Source organism: Cydia pomonella, chromosome 21 (assembly GCF_033807575.1).
Source record: "Cydia pomonella isolate Wapato2018A chromosome 21, ilCydPomo1, whole genome shotgun sequence".
NCBI classification, from domain to species: domain Eukaryota; kingdom Metazoa; phylum Arthropoda; class Insecta; order Lepidoptera; family Tortricidae; genus Cydia; species Cydia pomonella.
The window spans coordinates 12,934,640-12,955,490 of NC_084723.1; the positions used below are offsets into that span (position 1 = coordinate 12,934,640).

At 36.2% G+C, this 20,851-nt stretch overlaps 1 protein-coding gene across 4 annotated transcripts in view; it reads left to right on the forward strand.

The window, feature by feature from the left end:
• Positions 1-20,851, forward strand: part of LOC133529699 (protein Skeletor, isoforms B/C) — a 102,348-nt gene that overhangs the window by 32,486 nt on the left and 49,011 nt on the right. For all 4 annotated transcript variants that reach the window (XM_061867486.1, XM_061867484.1, XM_061867485.1 and 1 more), the window contains exon 2: positions 3,032-3,175. In XM_061867486.1, the coding sequence (XP_061723470.1) occupies positions 3,032-3,175 (144 nt within the window). The remainder of the gene's footprint in view (positions 1-3,031; positions 3,176-20,851) is intronic.

The window sequence follows — 20,851 nt, forward strand, 5'->3', positions numbered from 1 at the left end:
GTTGGTGGATGTCCACTACCTTGTCCTCTATCCACCTAATCTAATGTAACCACCACTATAAACCTTACGAACATATTTTATTTACTTAAAACGGCCTATAACACAACTATGTTACGTTATTTTATCTCAGAGTTCTTATGGCCACCGCTTGTCTTCATCATCAGATCAGCTCGATGGTACTATAATATTGCATTGTCACCAAACTTACATATGGAGGAATGTGACCTTTCAGCTCAATTTAATAATGGGAAGTGGGTCTAATTTAGCTTGCAAGTTTTGACCCGAATAAACATATTATGGCTCCTCTACAAGATGGCCCAGCGTAGGCCAGTCCAAGGGACGCATTTATGCGTTAGAGAGAGCAAGTGATATTGCTATCTCATTTCACCGCATAGCTGCGTCCCTTAGACTGGCATACGCTGGGCCATCGTGTGGAGGAGCCCTTAAGTACAAACAAAAAAATAAACAGTACTTGCTGGCGAGTAGGAGTAAGAGTAAGACAAGGAGAGTAAGTAAGTAAGTAAGTAAAAGTCACGTTCTTTACTCGTACATATAGAGGGTAGAGCCTAAGGACAACAATCTCTTATGGGAGAACTGTTGCTAAAGTGTCCAGCTGGCAGCTGTAAATAGTTCGCAATCTCTCCGGTGGCGCTAGGGTAGCACAGAGACATGACATGAACTTAGACGTTATTAGCGGAGTGAAGTGGCTGTCAGTGATTTGAATTTTTCTATTGAATTCAAAAATTTGTTCGCGATGTATTGTGGCGCCACCTATTTATGGTTTTTTGTTCGACATTTCATACACATAGATTGTTCTTATTACCCCTTCATACACAACATTCAAATTACACGGAAAATTAGCGATTGTTTCTGAACGTCATGCATCCACTGAAAACTCGTCGAAGCATAGACGTGTGGCCACAAAGACCAGATGGCCACAATACAATGCTTCGCAACACAATAGCAAACACATAAGGCCCCTTTTATTAGAGAACGGCACATGTGCACCATACAATCGTTTTTATAAGCGGATACTGTAGCAGTGAAAGTGAACCTAATAAATAAGAGGTGTTCCCAATGCAAGCGCGGGCGAGTCGCTCTTGAACGAACTATGTAATGATCATTCATTCATAAACAATCATTCATTCACGAGTGATTTATTTAACCTCAGATCAAATTTTTGATAAATAAGTTTTATAAGTTAAACTGAAGTTTCTATTAAAACATAATTTAAAAAAAAACGTATTATTTGCTTAAATTTTTTGTGTGTGTGTTTTTTTAATACTAAAAAAAGTAATCGCTGAGTTCCCTCAAGCATGATATAGCCGATTTTTTAAAGCTATTTTAATATTTTTAGCTTTTGTGCACAATTTTTTAGAATGCATTTTAAACCTATGCTCGATTTTTTTTTTCTATCGAGAGAAATTCAAAAACTCAGGATTCGAATCTCTGAAGTCCCTTGAGAAGGGCCTCAATATTGCTAATTAAATTTATGGCAGCCGTATTGTGATCCGAAAAAGCGCTCCGACTATTTGAAACTCCGATTTCCGAACCTACTGCATCCAGATATAGTTTTAATGGCAAGTGCATGTTCGAAGTGTTCTCTCTGTCGCACTTGTAAATTCGTACGTAAATGTGACAGAGAGGCAACACGTCGAACGTGGTTCGCGGTAGGCCCACTGGACTCGTCGCGCATTGGAATGATTCAAGCTAGTAAGACTAAGCGTGGACGAAGAAAGAAAGCGCACGAAAGGTCGCGCGTGAGATGTACGATAAGATCTGGCGCGCAAGGACGACTTTCTAACATTGTTGCGTGTTTTAAAGCTGACCAGTAATGACCACAGTTCAAAGAGGTCAAAAACATTACTCGGTACGTTAGTAGCAATAACATGTCTTGGAAATTTTGTTGGGAAAAGATAGCTACATTCGTAACAACTTAATAAAACATTATTTGGGTAGTGAAAGCAAAATATTACTTAGCTAATCGTCGAAATAACAACGTGCTAGCCAATCAGTGCTAACCCGTTATACTTGTTAATTATGGACAAATTACAAAATAGGAAGCATTATTTATTTATTTGATACTGTTTATTTGAAACTTCTCTTGCAACTTAATAATTAATTAGTTTAGGATTAACAATATGTATTTATGAACGATGTATCGAGGATGTTGCCTCATAACTACCTCTAATTTAGTTTGATTTTACCAAAATTAGCAATGAAATTTTAATATTAAAGTTTGTTTTGTAGATATACCTAGTCATTTTATTACAGCTCCTTTCAATACAATTTAAATTTAAACCATTCATATATTTCACGTCCGACAGTAATGAAACTACATAAATTCGAGCGTGTCACATAAAACTAAACTACGACACTCCATATTTAAATGACAGTAATAAAACGCAATAAAAACGGATTACATTGATGTAAATCTGAGTTCTGCAGCAGGACTTATACGCGACTTGGTCCACTGCCATTGCAAAGTGAACTTTAATACATTGTATTAAAGTTGATGTTTGTGTGCTCAGCGTTGAGTTTAGTGACTTTTCTTTGCTTTCCATTCACAAGCACATTCCTTGACCTTTTCTGATCGTGTTTCTATAAACGGATCGCTTCCTAAGCGGTGTCGACGTAATTTCTAGTAATGTGATGAGTTTCTTTTTATACTTGTATACCGCGTGTTTCCTGTAACATGAGCAAATAATTCTGTGCAGCCGTACAGCCTGCAGTGTAATTTACTTCTCCTGTTACAGTAAACACCCGGTATACTTATTTATTTTTATCGTTACTGGAAATAAATGAAATGAAAAATATGTTTTTTTTTTTCAGGCAACTAATGGCCTATAGATACTTTCAACTACATAGCATATTTATTATAAAAAATAAATTTAAATTAAAACTTAACTTCCCATGAACAATTTCCCATGTTTCCTGTAAAATTTTCCTGAAATTTCCGTGAATTTCCAAATTTTGGAAACTTAACTTGCATATCGGTATCTATAACTTATAGAGCATGTTTTTTTTACAGGGTGCGCATTAAGCGCGGAGCGCTATGTGGGCAAGTCGCTCGGCGCGCTGACGCAGCTAGAGCACGGCGTGCGCGGGCACGTGTACGCCGTCGACGCGCGCACCCTGTATATACAGGGCTTCTATTACGATGGCGCGGGACCAGGTTCGTATTTACTTAAACTTGTATGTAGGTTAGTCTGTAAGGTAGCTAATGGTAGCTAATTATATTATATATTGTGTTGAACATACCTAGCTTAGAATTAAAACATTATATTACATTGAAGAAATTAAAGCTTAATCAGTGATCCCAAGATGATATTAATTAAAAGTATTAAAGAATAAATGTATAATTTTAACTAAAATTTGTATTATGTCAATTAGATTTAAATATCAGTCAAGCAAATAAAATGTCAATCATAATAAGAAATATTAGAAATTTAAATTTTACTCAGATATGTCAATTATAATTAATAATATCGTCACTGCCTACTAGAATAATACATTAATATGTACATAGTAAAAAACATTAACTCAGTAAAAAATCAAAATTTAATTAAGTACAGCTATCGTCTATAAAGTCGGTCATACAATAGTACAACTTTTTTTAAAGATAACTCTTAAGTCTTGCATTGAAAAAAGATATATTTATTTGTATGTATCTATGTGGGCAAGTCGCTCGATGCGCTGATGCAGCTGGAGCACGGCGTGCGCGGACACGTGTACGCCGTCGACGCGCGCACCCTGTATATACAGGGCTTCTATTATGATGACGAGTGCCCAACCTGGGTCAGTTTGTGTACGATGGTACTTAAAGCCTCTAATGCGGTGTTCTGCCTTTTCTCCGAAGTTTTATTGACCGAATTTCACTTGCCAACCAACATTTCGCAGACGATTTATTTTAGCAACCAACATTCGACAAACTTTCATTATGACAACGTTTTTCTTGGTAGAATTATTATTTGGTAGATTATTATTATGACAGACAACATTTGGAATACATTCCTTTCGCCAAATCAGTCAGTTGGCTAAAAAAAATTAATCATTAATTAATCTAGTCATTTCACAGAGACAAATATAGGTGTGATGACGAGCGAAGCGAGGAGGAGCGTGTTAGGTGAACTGCGACCTAAAAGCGCCAGAACCGACCTTTTTGCATCGGACGAAATTAGATTACAGAAATTAACTTTTTATGTTTCGTATTAAACTTACAAGGTCATTTTGATACTTAAACATTGCGATTTAAAAATGTATTTTTTAATTGTTGACCAAACATACAGTTGCTAACTGTTAGGTTGGGAAATAATACGAATTATTATTGCTACTTGATCATTCGGAGTAATGAAATTATGCGATAAATAGGTTGGGAAATGACATTCAGCGAAATAATTTTCGGCAATGATTTAGAGAACCCTCTAATGATCTATAATCGCGACCGTTCACCCATTCGCATAATACTTCGCTGCAAGTATGTCGAACCGAAACAATGTCCCTTACTAATAACATGATACATCCGATAAAACCTCAAAATTAATCACAGAAAAGTCAAGTTTCCTTTAATTTGGCAGTAGATAAAAATTGCTTGTAATGTGGCTATAGAAAAATTTAACACTCGCTGCACGCGAATACGTAGTGTTGTCTTTGTCACACTTATCTACGGCGGGTAGGTTTGACAGAGAACACACTACGTATTCGCGTGCAGCGAGCGTTTGATTTTAGGTAATTACGGTCAACGTGAGTTTTATATGGTTGTAATAAAGTTGGATTTGGCGTGTCGTAGCTGTAATAACCTGAATAAGCTTGAGATAGTTTGGTGGAATATTTTTTGCGCGGATGCGATAGCTGGAAACATACAGGTTTGCGTTATGTAAGTAATCACCCTTTTTATCTATGATATTAAGTATATTGTAAATGGGCCATATCTCACAAATCAATCTCTTATTCATAAAATTTTACGAGCTTCAATAAAAATTCTCTTTATTTAGAGTAACAATATACATAATGGATATATACAGAGGTGTTACTATAACTAGCTTTAATCGATATCTTTTTTTTATACTACGTCGGTGGCAAACAAGCATATGACCGGCCTGATGGTAAGCAGTCTCCGTAGCCTGCAACTCTAGATGAGTTACATGCCGCGTTGCCGACCCTAAAGGCATTGTACCAAGGATGCTGGCGGCATTACCTCGTTGTATCGCAATACTGATACGTTGTGCGAGGAAGCCAGCTCTTCGGCCACCAGTTACGTTACGTCAATCAATTCAATTAGTTATAAGTCAATATGACCCTGGGGCTTGTGGCCTGTTTATGAATAACGACATAAAAGTTAATTTAAAATAAAAATAAGTCTTATAATAAAAAAATGCATTCGTGTTTTAAGGACTATGATTTGAAAATATAAATATTGTGTCAGATCACAATATAAATGGCTCTGCTAATGTTGCCAGATACATATTCTAAGCTTAAAACAACACAATTCTGAGCTTCATATTGGACATGAATAATATTGTATCTCGCAATCTCGGGTAAGTTCCTGTATTTTCATGGCTCTTGCAACGTTTTCGTCAATGCATGTCAAGTATAAATCCTATGATTCCTTGCGTAGAGAAAATTATTAGGCAAATAGTAATAATATTCCCAGAGAAAATACCAACATAAGCAGACCATTATGCAAGCCGGACCTTCCTCAATTAGAATACGCTGCGGGCCCGTTTGAGTCGAACTGCCGTATGTATCCACGGTTAAGTGTAATGAAGACGCAGTTCACTCGAGCAGAGAAAAGTGCTCGATGCCAGTGGCAACTCGCGTAGCGGGTCGATTAGCCTATGATCCGAGGCAAGAAACTATACGCCATCAAATCCATCGTTTTTTTTTCTAGAGGCATTATATTTAAGGCAAAAATATTTTTATAAATTAAGAAAGGTTGTAAAGCCAGGAAACTGGAAAGGAGCAAAATATACGCGAAACTTGCGATAGAAGATCTACAAGCTCTAACTTCACAAACTTTACACCTTAGTCAAAATATGTGGCTTGGCCGTTTGGCCACTACAAGAACTATTGTATAACAGACAAGTAATGAACAGTGAATACATTTTTTACGTTATGTTACGTTTGTGAAGTTAGGGCTTGTAGATTTAGAAGCTTGGCTTTACATGAGATCTGATAACATTTTGACAGTGCGAGCCTTATTGTATCTTCTTGGCAACATTTAACATGAAAATGTATTTGGTGGGATTCTTCTTCTTCTTCACGTGCCATCTCCGTCCAGGAGGTTGGCGACCATATGTCTATATGTCTCTCTATGTTCAGTCATGCGAATTAGTCCATCTATGCTCTTCACTTTTAACCAGTCTCTTATATTTTTAGTCCATGATGTGCGCCTTCTACCACGACCACGCTTCCCTTAAATTTTTCCTTCAATTATTAATTTCAGTAGGTTGTATTTATTTGTGGGATTAAACTTTACTCAAAAGATTTGACCTTACTTGCTAGAAAAATAGATAATGCGGTGCTGTTATTTAAATATACAAACCGTCCTTTGAGTACTATAAATGGCTCAACGTATATTTACAATTAATATTTATAATACAATAGACGGTATAACAGTAGTAAACAACGATTATGCAACGATAACAATCGTAAATGTTTGTATGTAGTAATAGTTATAACGGTTAAATAAAGTATAAGGAAGTTTTTAGAAATAATTGAATACTTAAGTCCATCAATATGGAATTGCCAAATTAAACATAAATTTACGAGCAATGTAGAAACAGTATTGCAAGTTTGCAAGTCAATTTAGTAATTATGTGCAATCGTATGGGAACGAAATTAGTCAATTCAGGTAATTGCAACCTCTATTTCGCGTAACAGTAAATTCAATGTTCGATAAAGTGGGCTTTTTACTGTGGGAACCCGGTCTGCAAGCTGTATGGTGCACAATGCATGGTCTTAATGCTCGGGGCATGCAAATAGCGGTGCATTTTTATACCACTAAGTGGTTGAGTGAATTAGAGGGAAACGTGTTCTTTGGAGTTTTCTTAAGACAGCTTTCCCACCTCTCACTGTCGATGATTAGTGAAAATACTGATGTGCAAGTAGCTAAGTTTCCAAAATGTTGGAAAAGTTCTCAGATTTTTCAGGTAAATTTTAGAGGAAACAAAGGGAAGGGAAGGTAAGAAAAAAAATTTGAACTTTTACCATGCGATAGATAAATCGAAATGATAAATTAAGACGAAAGATTAATAGCGAATTGAATCTTGTAGCGTGTAGAATAACATCATAATTTGTCACTTATTTTCACTGTCATTATCAGCGTCACCTCAAGTCAATGACAGTGATTGTTTTTTTTTTTTTATACTACGTCTGTGGCCATCAAGCATACGGCCCGCCTGATGTTAAGCAGTATCCGTAGCCTATGTACGCCTGCAACTCCAGAGGAGTTACATGCGCGTTGCCGACCCTAACCCCCTCCCGCCCTTCGTTGAGATCTGGCAACCTTACTCACCGGCAGGAACACAACACTATGAGTAGGGTCTAGTTTTATTTGGCTGCGATTTTCTGTAAGGTGGAGGTACTTCCCCAGTTGGGCTCTGCTCTAGATCTGGAATGACATCCGCTGTGCTGTGCCCTACCACACAGAGCGAGATAACATTCACAATGCCCATACCTCTCTTGTGGACGTAGTTTAAGGACGTACCCGGGTAGCTTTTGTGGATTTTTTAGAATCTGATTAGAATGGAAAGTGAGTTCGTCTAAGTAATCGAATATTATCAATAATCAATGATTCACGATTAAAATATGTATAATAATAGCTGTGTGACGCTGGTACTCCTATGTCGTTTATTCATGGATGATGGTACACTTTTTGAGCGGCAAAATAGTCGCTTCCTGGTCAGCGGTACGACACATACCTTAGCTCCTGGAGTTTTTCTTGATTAAAACTTGGAGTAGGTACTCATTTATTGTCTGCTTTACTGGACTTTTCAACAGTTTCTGTATCCATAAGCTAGAATTAACTAAGTCTACGTCCATATTTATGCTATTTTAGTTCATAAGTTTCTTGGAATTAAGACAAAAATAGTGTGAAGGTAGATCTAGCTAGGTTGTTCTACATTTAGGTACTTAGTTTAAATAAAAGTACTTTTACAGTACATATGGTGCTACTTTAGCGCACTAGTGCGAAAATTAGCATATTACGTTACTGTGTCGAACATTTAAAGGGCCATATGTACTGTAAAACGTTGTACGATACATGTGCGAATAGGTAATTCGCAACTCGTGTCGATTTAAAATACTCCCTTCGGTCGTGTTTTAATTTATCGCCACTCGTTTCGAATTTCCTATTTTTCGCACTTGTATCGTAATGTACTATTATATTACTCCTTGAGAGATCGTAATAAAATTATTGTAGTCCGTTATTTTTTGCTTTCGTGAGATTCTAACCTAATGTTGTTAGGTTAGAATCTCAATATCCTCCTCGTTGCGTCGTATTCCTCCATTTGGTACCGTCACGTCTGAAAATATCTATAAGAAAAAAGTGTCAAAAATTTGTATACACTACTTTATTGCCCATATATTAGGTAGTGTATATATATTTTTGGCACTTTTTTCATGAAAATATCATTTTCATGATATTCATTTTCAATTCAATACATTCAATTTGATTCATTTTCAATTTTTCATTATTGAAAATATTTTCTGACGTGACTGTACCACTTTTTGTCTTATGATCTTTCTCCATCTGTTTCTGTCTCTGGCGGTGTGATTGGGTTAGAATGGTCCATGTGAACTGTGAAGTTAAGAGCGGTACATATCTGGACAGACCAACGTACGGACAGACAACGTAGAATTGTAGGTACTTTTACTGTTTCGACAGAATAAATATAATTTATAAGTTTTGTTTTTTCCTCGCAAGTGTGTTGAAAAACGTCGTATGAGACGCGTGTACTATGGTCATTACACACATCGGCTTTCTTATTGCGCGCTCGCTTGCAGCTCGCGCGCACAATATCGCCTCGTGTGACCTATATATTAATGACCAACTTAGCACACTTGTATCATAATGTACTATTAAAAACTCATGCAATTTTTTATTTTGTTCTCTTTGAGTAAGTTCTTCATTTAAACGATGTCCCTCATGTACTTATATTTACGATAAGTTATGAGTAGGGACTAGTCTTATTTGGCTGCGGTTTTCTGTAAGGTGAAGGTACCACCAATTTTAATCTTCAATTCGAATCCGAAAATAAAGAGAACGAAAAGCAGTTTCATTCATTTTATCCATTAGATTACGGAGTTAGGGCAGATTTAATTGCAATTTAAGGGCTAGTCCCATAAAACTCGTTATTTTGTGATATGACACCTCGCGAGGGTGTGAAAAAATTATTAGGCCCTTGAGGCTGGAAGGAAACTACCTAATTCGATTTCTGATTTCTGTACTTCACGGAGCCACTAGAAACAGTTTATTTTGGAAAAAAATTGAATCAACCATAGAAAACATACTTGTTTACTGGATTGCACTAATAAGCCGCAAATCGTGACTAAGCTCCGAAGGCTGAGCAAACTGCAAGCTTAATGGCGAGCTTAAATCTTATGCGTGACATAACACGCCCTAAAGTAGTACAACGTTTGAGGTCACTGAGCATATGCACACACGTAAAATGAGGTAGTCATAATTTTATAGGTACAATTAGGTTGCCAAAACTGGTATATAGGGCAAGAGTTTTCGTATTTGCATTATGTTTATCGCTCAATAATAGTCAGAAAAGCAGCGCTTCGTGCAAGCTGCTCTAACGACGAGATAAGTGGAGTATGTGCACCAAACGCAAGAGATGGAAGCGACGAAAGAACTTATAGATGGCATTTGATGGTCTGCTACACACTGACCTTACAACGTTTTAATACTTACTCCGTTGGCGACGCAAAATGACACTTGGCCTCCGACACAAGACAGCGCCACTTTTCTCGGTCCTGTGCGACTTCTCGCCAAATGTTGACTCGAAGTTCGCGCAGATCTACCTTCGCCATGTCGCTCCAGCGATACCTGGGGCGCCGATAGGACGTCCTCCTGGTAGCCGAGAACGTTATTTAGGGACTCCAGGGCCTATTTATTAAGCAAGCAGTTTAAGCAATCGAAAATTGTCGATGTAATAGAATCATAATTAACACCAAACCATTATAGTTTCGCAATATCCGTCGAATTGTTTCTACATCCGTTCGTGCATTGGCTCCGAATAATCAAAATTATTGCAAGTTGTTACGCTGTCAATTAACTCAACATTATAAAATATTAGACCTTTTTATAAATTATTCACACGGATTATAAATAATATGATCAATTACACATAATTACACAATGATATAGCGTCTAGGCCGAGATCCGCGAACGGTACATCGCCGTTATATCGCCACGCTTCGGCGGTTCGGGCTTGGCCGACTTGCCGAAAGGAATGTGCCCATGCAATCTTTGCTAAAACGTTTGTTAAATAAACTAGTGGCTCTTTGAGCTGTAGACCTTTTAACCCTTTGAGCTGTAGACTTTTTTACCCTCTGAGCTGTAGACCTTTTTACCCTTTCCGCCATTTTGTAAAAAAATACAAACACCTAATCGAACCATCGACAAAAGAAGTACATCTTAGTGTCGATTAGCTGGACGATACGATAAGAAATAAATTGTGTACAGGCAGAGCCAAAACACTTCGCTCCCGTTCGGTCAAAAAACACCAGAAGTTTAGGGTTTGTAATTCGTAATGTTTACATTCCTCATACACGCTCGTCGGTTTAGGGTGCTCTTGACCTGGCCTTCCTTCAGGATTTCCCCGATTTGATCAGAGAAAGTCCGCCGAGGTCTACCCCTTCCAGCTCCCTCTTCTACTTCTCCCTTACACTCTCTTTGGTAACCTTCTTTCCACATGTCCAAACCATCTCAACATACCTTTCTCAATTTTTGTCACTACATCTTCGTTCAGTTCACACTTTACTGATTATTTATTTATTTAAACTTAGTAAAGCTAGTAGTTTAGTATTCATAATAAACCTTTTCTATATAATACATGTAGTTACGTAGTTTTTATGTCCTAAACTATATCATAATACACCAACGAAATATTATATTAGCTAGAACATAAATACGCATCCCTTATTCAGCAAAACCCTGTTAAGGTGCTTGAAAATTTGCATGTTTGGTGCCAACAATTATCGCTTGATTTATCTTTAAATGTTGACTTACCCTAACTGACCCTTAAATCTACATAATAAAGTGTATACCTAAGAAGTTTTTTTAAATAATTATTAAGAATAATCTGTCTGTTTCTTTATTCCGTAGACTCAAATGACGTTTCATATGTAAGACATAACATTTCTTAGTACGACATGAAATGTCATTTTAGTCTACGGAATAAAAAAATAGAATATAAAAGCAACAAAATTTGTTAATTCAGACATTTTTCATTTTAGGTAGGAACTGATCATGACAATTAAAGTCATTGAAATTCATAAAAAAATATTCATATTTGGGCGTTTTCTAAAATAAATATTGAAAACCTGATTCTTACAAATCTAGACATTCTCGGGCTTATTATACTCAAAAATTCCCAAAATGGCCATTCCATTACGTCACGTTTTAGTGAGAATTTCTTTTCACTTGTATGTGTGTGACGTAGTGGAAACCATAATTTTCATACAAATTTTTGATACATGTTTTTTTTTGCATCAGGATTGAAAGAAAAACACCAAGATCTGTGAGCAAACGCAAGTAAACAACACGACAATCTTAATGGATAAAATATCTTCCTTGTTTCTTCTTATTATAAAGTTACCAAACCACAAATTTGGTTATAAAGTATTATTAAATTATATAATGTTATTCAAGCAAACATAACTCAATAATTGAGTAACACTTATTCACCCAGAGTCCCAAACAAACCCAACCCAACTCCATAATCCGGTAACTAATGGTTAAAGTTACCTTAAAAACCGGAAATGGTCAGCGAAACAAAATGGCCGCCGGAAATAAATTATATCAGCACATGTCGCGCGAGGGCTTTGGTGTGGGGGTAACGATAACGGGGGTTATAGGGTATCTGGGAGTATATAATAAGAAATGCGGCAGTACTTAATTAATACGTGTATTTTCCCAATCACGACCGGGAGACAACTGAAGAGCGAGCTATGCGTCGGGCCTTCCGTAGCTGTGCGGAATGCTGACAACGCATAGCAGTCCCTATAGGGGTAAAAAAATATACTGTACATACAGCCGGCATTAAAAACTTTCAATCCCATTTCAAACTCCATAATGAATTTCAAAAGAAAACATTTAATAAGTTTTTTGGTACAAGCTTTTATCGCTGAGTGTACTTTTCATTCAACAGGCATCTAATACTCATCGAAACAATTCTAAAACACCTAAACACAATTAGGTTGAACTACAGCAGCAACCTTATTGAATTGTTTCTGTGATAAATCTAAAGCAACCTGTAGGGCTAATATGGTCGGCTCTTTATCATTTGTCACCATGCCTGTCACGTTTTAAGAACTATTTAAGGGCGAAAGTGACGCATGGCATGAAAGGTGATAAAAATGCGACCATGATACCGCTGCTCATTGAATTGTTTCTGTGATAAATCTAAAGCAACCAGTAGGGCTAAGATGGTCAGCTCTTTATCATTTGTCACCATGCCTGTCACGTTCTAACAAGTATGTAAGCGCAAAAGTGACGGGTATAGTGACAGGTGATAAAAAATGAACCATGCTGTCACTGCTGATTGAATTGTTTCTGTGAAAAATCACAGAGTTCCTATGGCGGTATACATTATCAGATCAGCTCAATGGTAGGTACCATAAAGGGTGACTCACGCTAGAACGGCCCGGGCTGAGGCGGTCGATACTTCAGTTTTCTACAGAGTGTTTATTTAATCTCCTGCAATAGTTTACGGGGTCATACTTAGCAACTTTTACTATCCTCACCGACCGACCGACCTCAAAACCGCGAAAAAAAATTGCCTGTTTCACATATTTTGGCTGTCTGACCTGACATTTTCTATGGGAGAGTAATTTTATTTTTCGAGAAAATTTGCTCAAAATGACCTATATATTCAGCCCGTAAATTATTCCAGATCTCTCCAGAGTAGCGCTAGAGTAGCTAAGAACCTAGGCGTTATTGACGGAGTGAAGTGCGCTGTCTATGATTAGATTTTTTCTCAAGTATTCTAGGTATTGTTGCCCGTAAAATATTAAATAAAAATCCTGCATCACGTTATCACCGATCAGCCGTCATAGAAAATGAAGCGTCGGAAGCCTCGGCCCTGACCCAGGCTGTTCCAGCGTGACTCATCTTTAATATTATAATTTTACCCAAATTACATATATATGTGAAGTTTCAGTTCAATCGTATAATGAATGGGAAGTGTTTCAAATTTAGCTTGCAAGATTTAACCCAAACAAACATAATATTACAAAAAAACATTGCACTTATTTAACGTTAAAAATAATTCATAACTTCAACGGTTTGCTTTGTGTTATCTGATAATATCTTACTAACGAAACTGTTATATTTATAGAAGATCATATAATAGCTGAAAACCAGCTAAGAAAAATATTTTGGTAAGTTACGGCGCGTTGAATGGTTATTTGTTTGCATTGTCTTAGTCAGCTCAGGAAGAAAGCAACCGAGTTATATGTGACGTTCCTTCGGCAAAGGCTCCTTATATTAACGACGCTTTAATACTAATGCGGTGGTACGTGACGTAAGCGCTCATCACTAGGTACCTTTGCCGTCTGGAACGTCACATATTATAGTACTAACAGCAACATTCTAGTAGATAATTAGAAGAGAATGAAAGATATGGCGTGCCGCGCGAAACATGCAACGCAAGATATGGCCATCGTGCAGGTTTTGCCTATTATCTCAAAAAATCCTGGAACAGAAAACATTCTGGAAGGCTGGATTGAAGAGTCCAGAGGAGAAGGAAGGCCTAGAATTACTTTTTCTGACAAACAAAAAATAATGCGTCGTTCATACTTATTTCTCATGGAAATTAAAAGACTGGTACAAGAAAGAAGTGATTACTCCACCGACAAGAGCAAAGCTCTTATGTAAGTTATGATGATGATTGATCTCAAAAAATCTTGAAATATACTTATGTTAACAGCACCATGGGACATTTAAGAGAAAATTATGAGTATTTTTGATATTTAACCGACACTTGTCAAATTTCTACCGCTATAAGCTTTAAAAGTTGAATGGTCAAATATCAATGAAAAATTAAACTTAAGCAACTCTTTGGCTCTTGTTTATGGTAAAATGTTGCCAGCGATTAAAAACTGATGGTAAATACTTTTTTACAGGATTTGTCTATACCATCCCATTACTGGAGCCTGTTCGATTGTAGGGGTGGTTACTAGGTATATGCTGAAAAAGATTCCCGTCAGATCCCCTCGGCAATATATAGCGCGGCCTAGAGTTTCAACGCCCAATGATATAAAATGTTATACTCTCTACCGAGACTCTTATATTACTTACGTTTCAATTATATTACATGCCCTTGATTAAAACGTTGAAAAATTTAATATAAAAATACAACTTAACTGACTATCAGTTGTCGTATGTTTTTGCAATTATGATATTTAGTGTCTTCGCGAAGCGTCTGGTTGACGTAACTGGTGACCGAAGAGGCGGCATCCTCGCACAACGTATCAGCATTACGATACAACGAGGAAATGCCGCCAGCATCCTTGGTACAATACCTCAATATGTGATATTGTCTACGAAAAGGGACCTTATTGTCGATGGCGCTTACGCCGCACTTACGCGGCGTTGTTTATTATATGGGAGCATCGTTGACAACTTTTGAGTGGCATTGACGTGAGACACTTCATTCGGTTCTTGTCTGTTTTAATTATTTTATTTTTTGTCTTTTAATTATTTATATAAGAATTCAAGCCTTGGCGACCCTCTACATCTCTTAGGATAATTTAATATCTTTTTTTATAATTTATCTCTGACACTTAGAGACTTATACATCTCTAAAGTATTTTATGGTTTTTTTTTTATCATAGTTTTTTTGTGTAATTGACATTTAGAGACAGTATACATCTCTAAAAAAAAATCTCTAAATAATAAAGTATTTATTATTTCATCGATTCCATATTTGTAATTGTTTTTTTTTTAATTTTTATTGTTTGTAAAAATGGACATGTAAAAGTGCCCCTGTGGCCTATTTGCTGAATAAATGTTTGATATTTGATAATGACGTAAGCGCCACCGACAATAAGGTCCCTTTTCATAAATAATGTCACATATATTTTAGATTCAAGCTAGCCTTAGCAGTCATCTGTATATATCCATTATGTATATTGTTATTATAAATAAATGTTTTTGGTCTCCTTGATATTACATTTAAAAGTATTTGTCTACAAAGATTAATTAAGAAACTATTTCAAAATATACTTCTTTAAGAGGCTTATTTACTGTAGACTTTGGTCTGGCAGTAATTTAAGTACTTTCAATTAATAGTTTTAAGGTCGGATTGAAATAGCTTTCTGTCTAGAAACAGACTGTATTTATCTTCTACTTAATTAAATAGGTACCTATAAGTTTGAAACACGTTAATAAATAGAGTATTACCATCTGGTTAAGTAAGTAAGTGTCTCTAAACGAAAATATTACGTGACTGTGTATTCAAAACGAGCTATCCAAAATAAATAATTATAAAGGATTTAATAATTACAGTATTTTATGCAACCGTTGAATAAAAAGGTTCAAAAAAGGCGAGTGGCTTGGGTTACATTGTAAAGGAATACGCCACAAGAATTTTTTGACCTTATACAACTTTGCATACAATACTTTTTCTGCGATTACAGACTTATAAATAAAATGCAAAATTAATAAAAAAATACTTAAAAAACATTGTCTATGGCGAGCTTTGTTTTTAATTGAAGTTCATTAGACGGTGATGATGGATTGTCAGCTTTTGCGAATAACTGACAGGCCGATATCGTCCGGCGAACTGGTAATCAATGGGCCCCTTTAGATTACCAGATTATCACACTGGTACTATATAACTAGGATCGTACGCGGAGGTTAAAAAGGCTCATCGGTATGTATCTATCCGTACTTTCAATAAGTGTGACGTTATCGTGGTATATGCATAGATTACGTCCTTTAGATACCTCATTATGAAACCGTTACGAGAAATTATTATTACGGTGAACTTATACAGTTGGTAACTTCAACCCCTATCACACTCTTAGGCGATAATTCGTATGAAAAAGTATTCTAATGTTTCCTAGGTTTAAAATATTGTGTCAAACTTAATCCAAATTTGACCAATAAAACAAATGTGACTCCGTTGCATAAGACTAGTAGAATTTACACCTGTACTATAGTAAAACGTGGACGCAACTGAAATTAGCGGTCTAAGGTTAAAGGTTGTCTGGAAGCTATCGCTATTTAGCGATAATACCGCCTAACCTAATAACCGGTGCATAATTATGTGTAATCCTGTGAATCAGTGTTAAATATGTTGCTTGCGGAGCGCTGCTTTTATATTTGTGTTTATAAGTAACTGCTTAGAAGTGATATTCTGTTAATTTTGTTTGAAATTATCAGTTGTCGTGTGTTTTTTCATAGTATACAGTGTGTCCCTAGCCATTGGACAAAGCCGAAATGTACAAATGCATTAGAGTATTTAGAACCAGTGAACAAAGTATCATAACAACCGGTGTAGCGGTTTCGAAGAAATTAACAAATTACCATTTTTTACTCTGGAGCAGCCTGTATGTGTTAGTAGCTCCTAAGGTAATATCTTCAAAGTATGGAACCTTCTTCGACCTTTTTGATTATCTTTTTTATTTATGACACTAATAAGCTTCTGACTTTTGAAAAATGTCATTATCAAATATTTCGAACAAATTGTCAAACACACTGCCAAAGATTAACACAGTGTGTTTCTTTTTGTTGTCGATTATTGTAAATAACTTTTGTTCGAAAAAGTTATTTTTTTATCTTTTATTCTAATTAAAAAATATTAAAGTCAGAGCATTTCTGAGAAGTAACCCTACGTGGGATTTCAGGGTTTGTCCAATGGCTAAGGTCACCCGGTATAGTCCTAGATTTAAAAATTTAAAAATAAATATACATATACTTTAACAATTTTCCGTTAGCTCTCTTTTCATGATAGGTCCTAACATCGGTTTATTAGGAGTAGGTAACAACGTAGGACTAGGTTCGCAACTCAAGCGCGTAATTGTTTGTCCTTCCAATACACTTTGTGAATATTTTTTATCGGAATCCATCAAAATATTCGTGTCACGACCCTTCCAAATACCTAATTTATATTTTAGAGATAATCTTATACAGATCGACGCCACAAACTAAGTAAAGCTTGTATTTACTTATTTAGGTACTATGGGCGACGATATACACATTGACTGTATTACTTGTATGTTGTTGTTGTTGTCCTAAAGCACCCCAGAGACTTGTATACAACACACTAATAACCCTAACCGGGATTCAAACCCGGGACCTCGCTACGTAGGCAGGGACCGGCCATTAGGTAAACGAAAGTGACGCAACCTCACGAAATTAATTATATTTATTATAATTATTATACATCTAGTGGGTAGGTATACGCATCGTCCGGAAGGCAAAAGAAAGTAGCCCCAACTGGTCGACAGCGAAAGTCATCAGTAAACGAGTTATCACCGAAACTGGTCAGCTGTGTGAGTTCACTGGCACTTACGTGAGCTTTTCTGACTTGTGTTAACGTAGGCACAGAATAAGTCATAGTACCGTACAGAAAAGAAACTTCCTACAAAAACGAAGTTTGAAGTCAGGGACGAATCATGCTGTCCTTTTCTTATGTATATGTTATCCCTTTCGGGTATTTAGGGTTGTCAAAATTCAAGTCATTATCTTATCCGTGGAGGCGTGAACGTGGCAACTTGATCGACACGTTCAAAATAATTGACGGACACTACGACTGTCCAGAACTAAGCGACCTGTTCACTCGAAATCCAAACACGCGCACAAGAGGATACTACCTTAAACTAGTAACAACAAAGCATAAAACAAATATCGGCAAAAACTTTATTGCAAACCGAATAGTAAATACTTGGAACAAATTACCCTCTGAAGTGGTGAACTCTTGTAGTGTGAATCAATTTAAAAACAATCTTGATAAACTATCTAAATAGTGAAATCGTGCTAAGTGAACTCTGATTTAGACGTACCAGCAGCAGCTGTCTGTCTGAAACTAAATAATAATTATAATAATAATTTTGCTCATCGGGTAACGTACTTTCTATGTCAGTTTATCGGATATATTTATCTGTAAAGATTTAACGATTACATCCTGTATAGACGGATGACATATTGGAACTACAGAATATCCTTCCGTATTTCCCAAACCGTATGAACCTTGAAAACCCATTCAATTATATACTTTATTGTCAAGCAATAAAGCTCAACTTGGCTTTCAAATGCGCTGTTATTACTACCACAGAGCAGCAGAATTACATCGCAGTTTAAGTTTACGTTTACGTTTATGTCATTGCATTTAGGCTGTGTCGTGCTATCACAGAGCAGTATAATTACACCGAACAGCGAATTCAATTGAACGGCAATACCAGATTAGAAGGGTTTATGTCATTGCATTTAGGCTGTGTCGTGAACAGCGCATTGTACTAATACTAACTAACTTGTACTCTATTACGTTACAATAGGGTTGAATTATTATCAGTTAATAATGGAATTAACAGCAAAACTGCCTGAACATTGCTAGTTCTTATGTCTTTGGAATAAGGTTCACATGTAGTAATTTAACTGTGTCAATATGGGCTAATCCGTCGTTCGTGCTAGCTTAGGTTGCTAAATGGTGTTAACGCTAAATTGTTTGGTGTTGTGAGCTGTCAATGTTGGTTTAGTTGTTTCTGGTAACAAAGGGGTATTAAGTTGGAAGCTGACCCGTCCATGCAAGCATGATTACGGAAGACAATGCCTATCGGTCCGATTCGAAGAATGATTAAGACATGTTTAAGATCTTGGAAAGATCTTTACAAAATCGATAACTAAACGACACGTCAAAATTGACGTTTATTTCGATTCCGCTGTGATCCCAATAAGATCTATCTACGATATTTCTAACGTCAAAGTGACATTGGTTGCCCGAATCGAGCAGCTTCCGTTAATTATACGACATATAAACGATATCTAAACGAGAACTTATCGTTATCGTATCTCATTCTTCGAATCGGGGCGTCTGGCTTACTTGAATTCTTAAGAGTCACCCGATCATAGCCGCCTACAAAAAAAAAAATCTTTATCTTTATCACTCACAAATCGCTCTCATTATAAAATGACATTATGAAATGACACACCACAAACCTTCACAAACACTTAGTCAATTTGTGTAAGAATAGCCAATATTTATTGATTATTCATTTAATTTATCATTCTATAGGTAATCCATATTTAAAAAAGTGACCATGGCCATGACCATGGTATGTAGAGAAGGCCGGATATGAACAAGTCATTTTTAGAATTCACGGCTGACACCGGTTCAAATTCAAATATTTACGGCCATCGCCAAAATACATTTGCATGCTTCATAATCAGACATAGAAGATTTTGTGGCACAATAAAGTGTTTGACAAAATTAAATATCGACATGTCTGATATCGATGTTACCTAAACTTTACCTAGGTATATACCTATATTTTATGAAGTGAAGGTAGCTACCGCAAAATAGACAACCCGTTCGATATCTTCTTTAATATATTGGTCGTTTTCTATTGTTATGGCACTGTATACTACGGTTTATGTTTTTATTTTTAAGTACAAAATAAATGTAATAAAGAAATTATGCAAAGGTTTTTAACTAATTTTCACTCTTGAAATTTCTCGGTAATTAACAACAAGTGGAATTTAAATATCTTAATTATTAATCTATGACTGACTTTTCGATAACAAATTTATCGATGTTTAATGTTTTCAAACACTCGTGTTTGCCACAAAAACTTCTATGTCTGCAAATCGCTCTCATTATAAAATGACATTTTGAAATAACACATCACAAACCTTCACAAACACAAGCCTTTTTGGGCTTACTTACTGTGGAACTAAGTCAATTTGTGTAAGAATGTCCTATATTTATTCATTTATTATTTATTTTATTTATCATTCTATAGGTAATCCATATTTAAAAAAGTGACCATGGCCATGACCATGGAATGTAGAGAAGGCCGGATATGAACTCGGCATTTTCAGAATTCAAATATTTACGGCCTTGGCCAAAATACATTTGCATGCTTCATAATGTATAGGACACTACTACACTCTAAACAAAAAATGTCACGGCTCATGGGGGCTCGAGGTCCGCTTAGCAACTAACCCCAAGAATTGGCGTAGGCACTAGGTTTTACGAAAGCAATTGCCATCTGACCTTCCAACCTAGAGAGTATTGGTATTAGTCCGGTTTCCTCACGATGTTTTCCTTCACCGAAAAGCGACTGGTAAATATCAAATAATATTTCGTTCATAAGTTCCGACAAACCCATTGGTACGAGCCGGGGTATGACCCCCGCGACCTCCGAATTGCAAGTCGCACGCTCTTACTGCTAGGCCACCAGCTGTTACCCGAAATTAACGGAGTTAAAAAAAAAACACCGTATCTATGTCTGATATCGTGATATCCCTTTTATTACAAGATATTGTAACAGGTAAAAAGAAATTAGAGCGAGTAGAAGTTTTACATTACGAAAATTCTACTCGTTTTTTTTATTCCAATTTTTTCGCAACGAAAGCTATTATTTGACATATACATATATGGATATGTTACTTAAA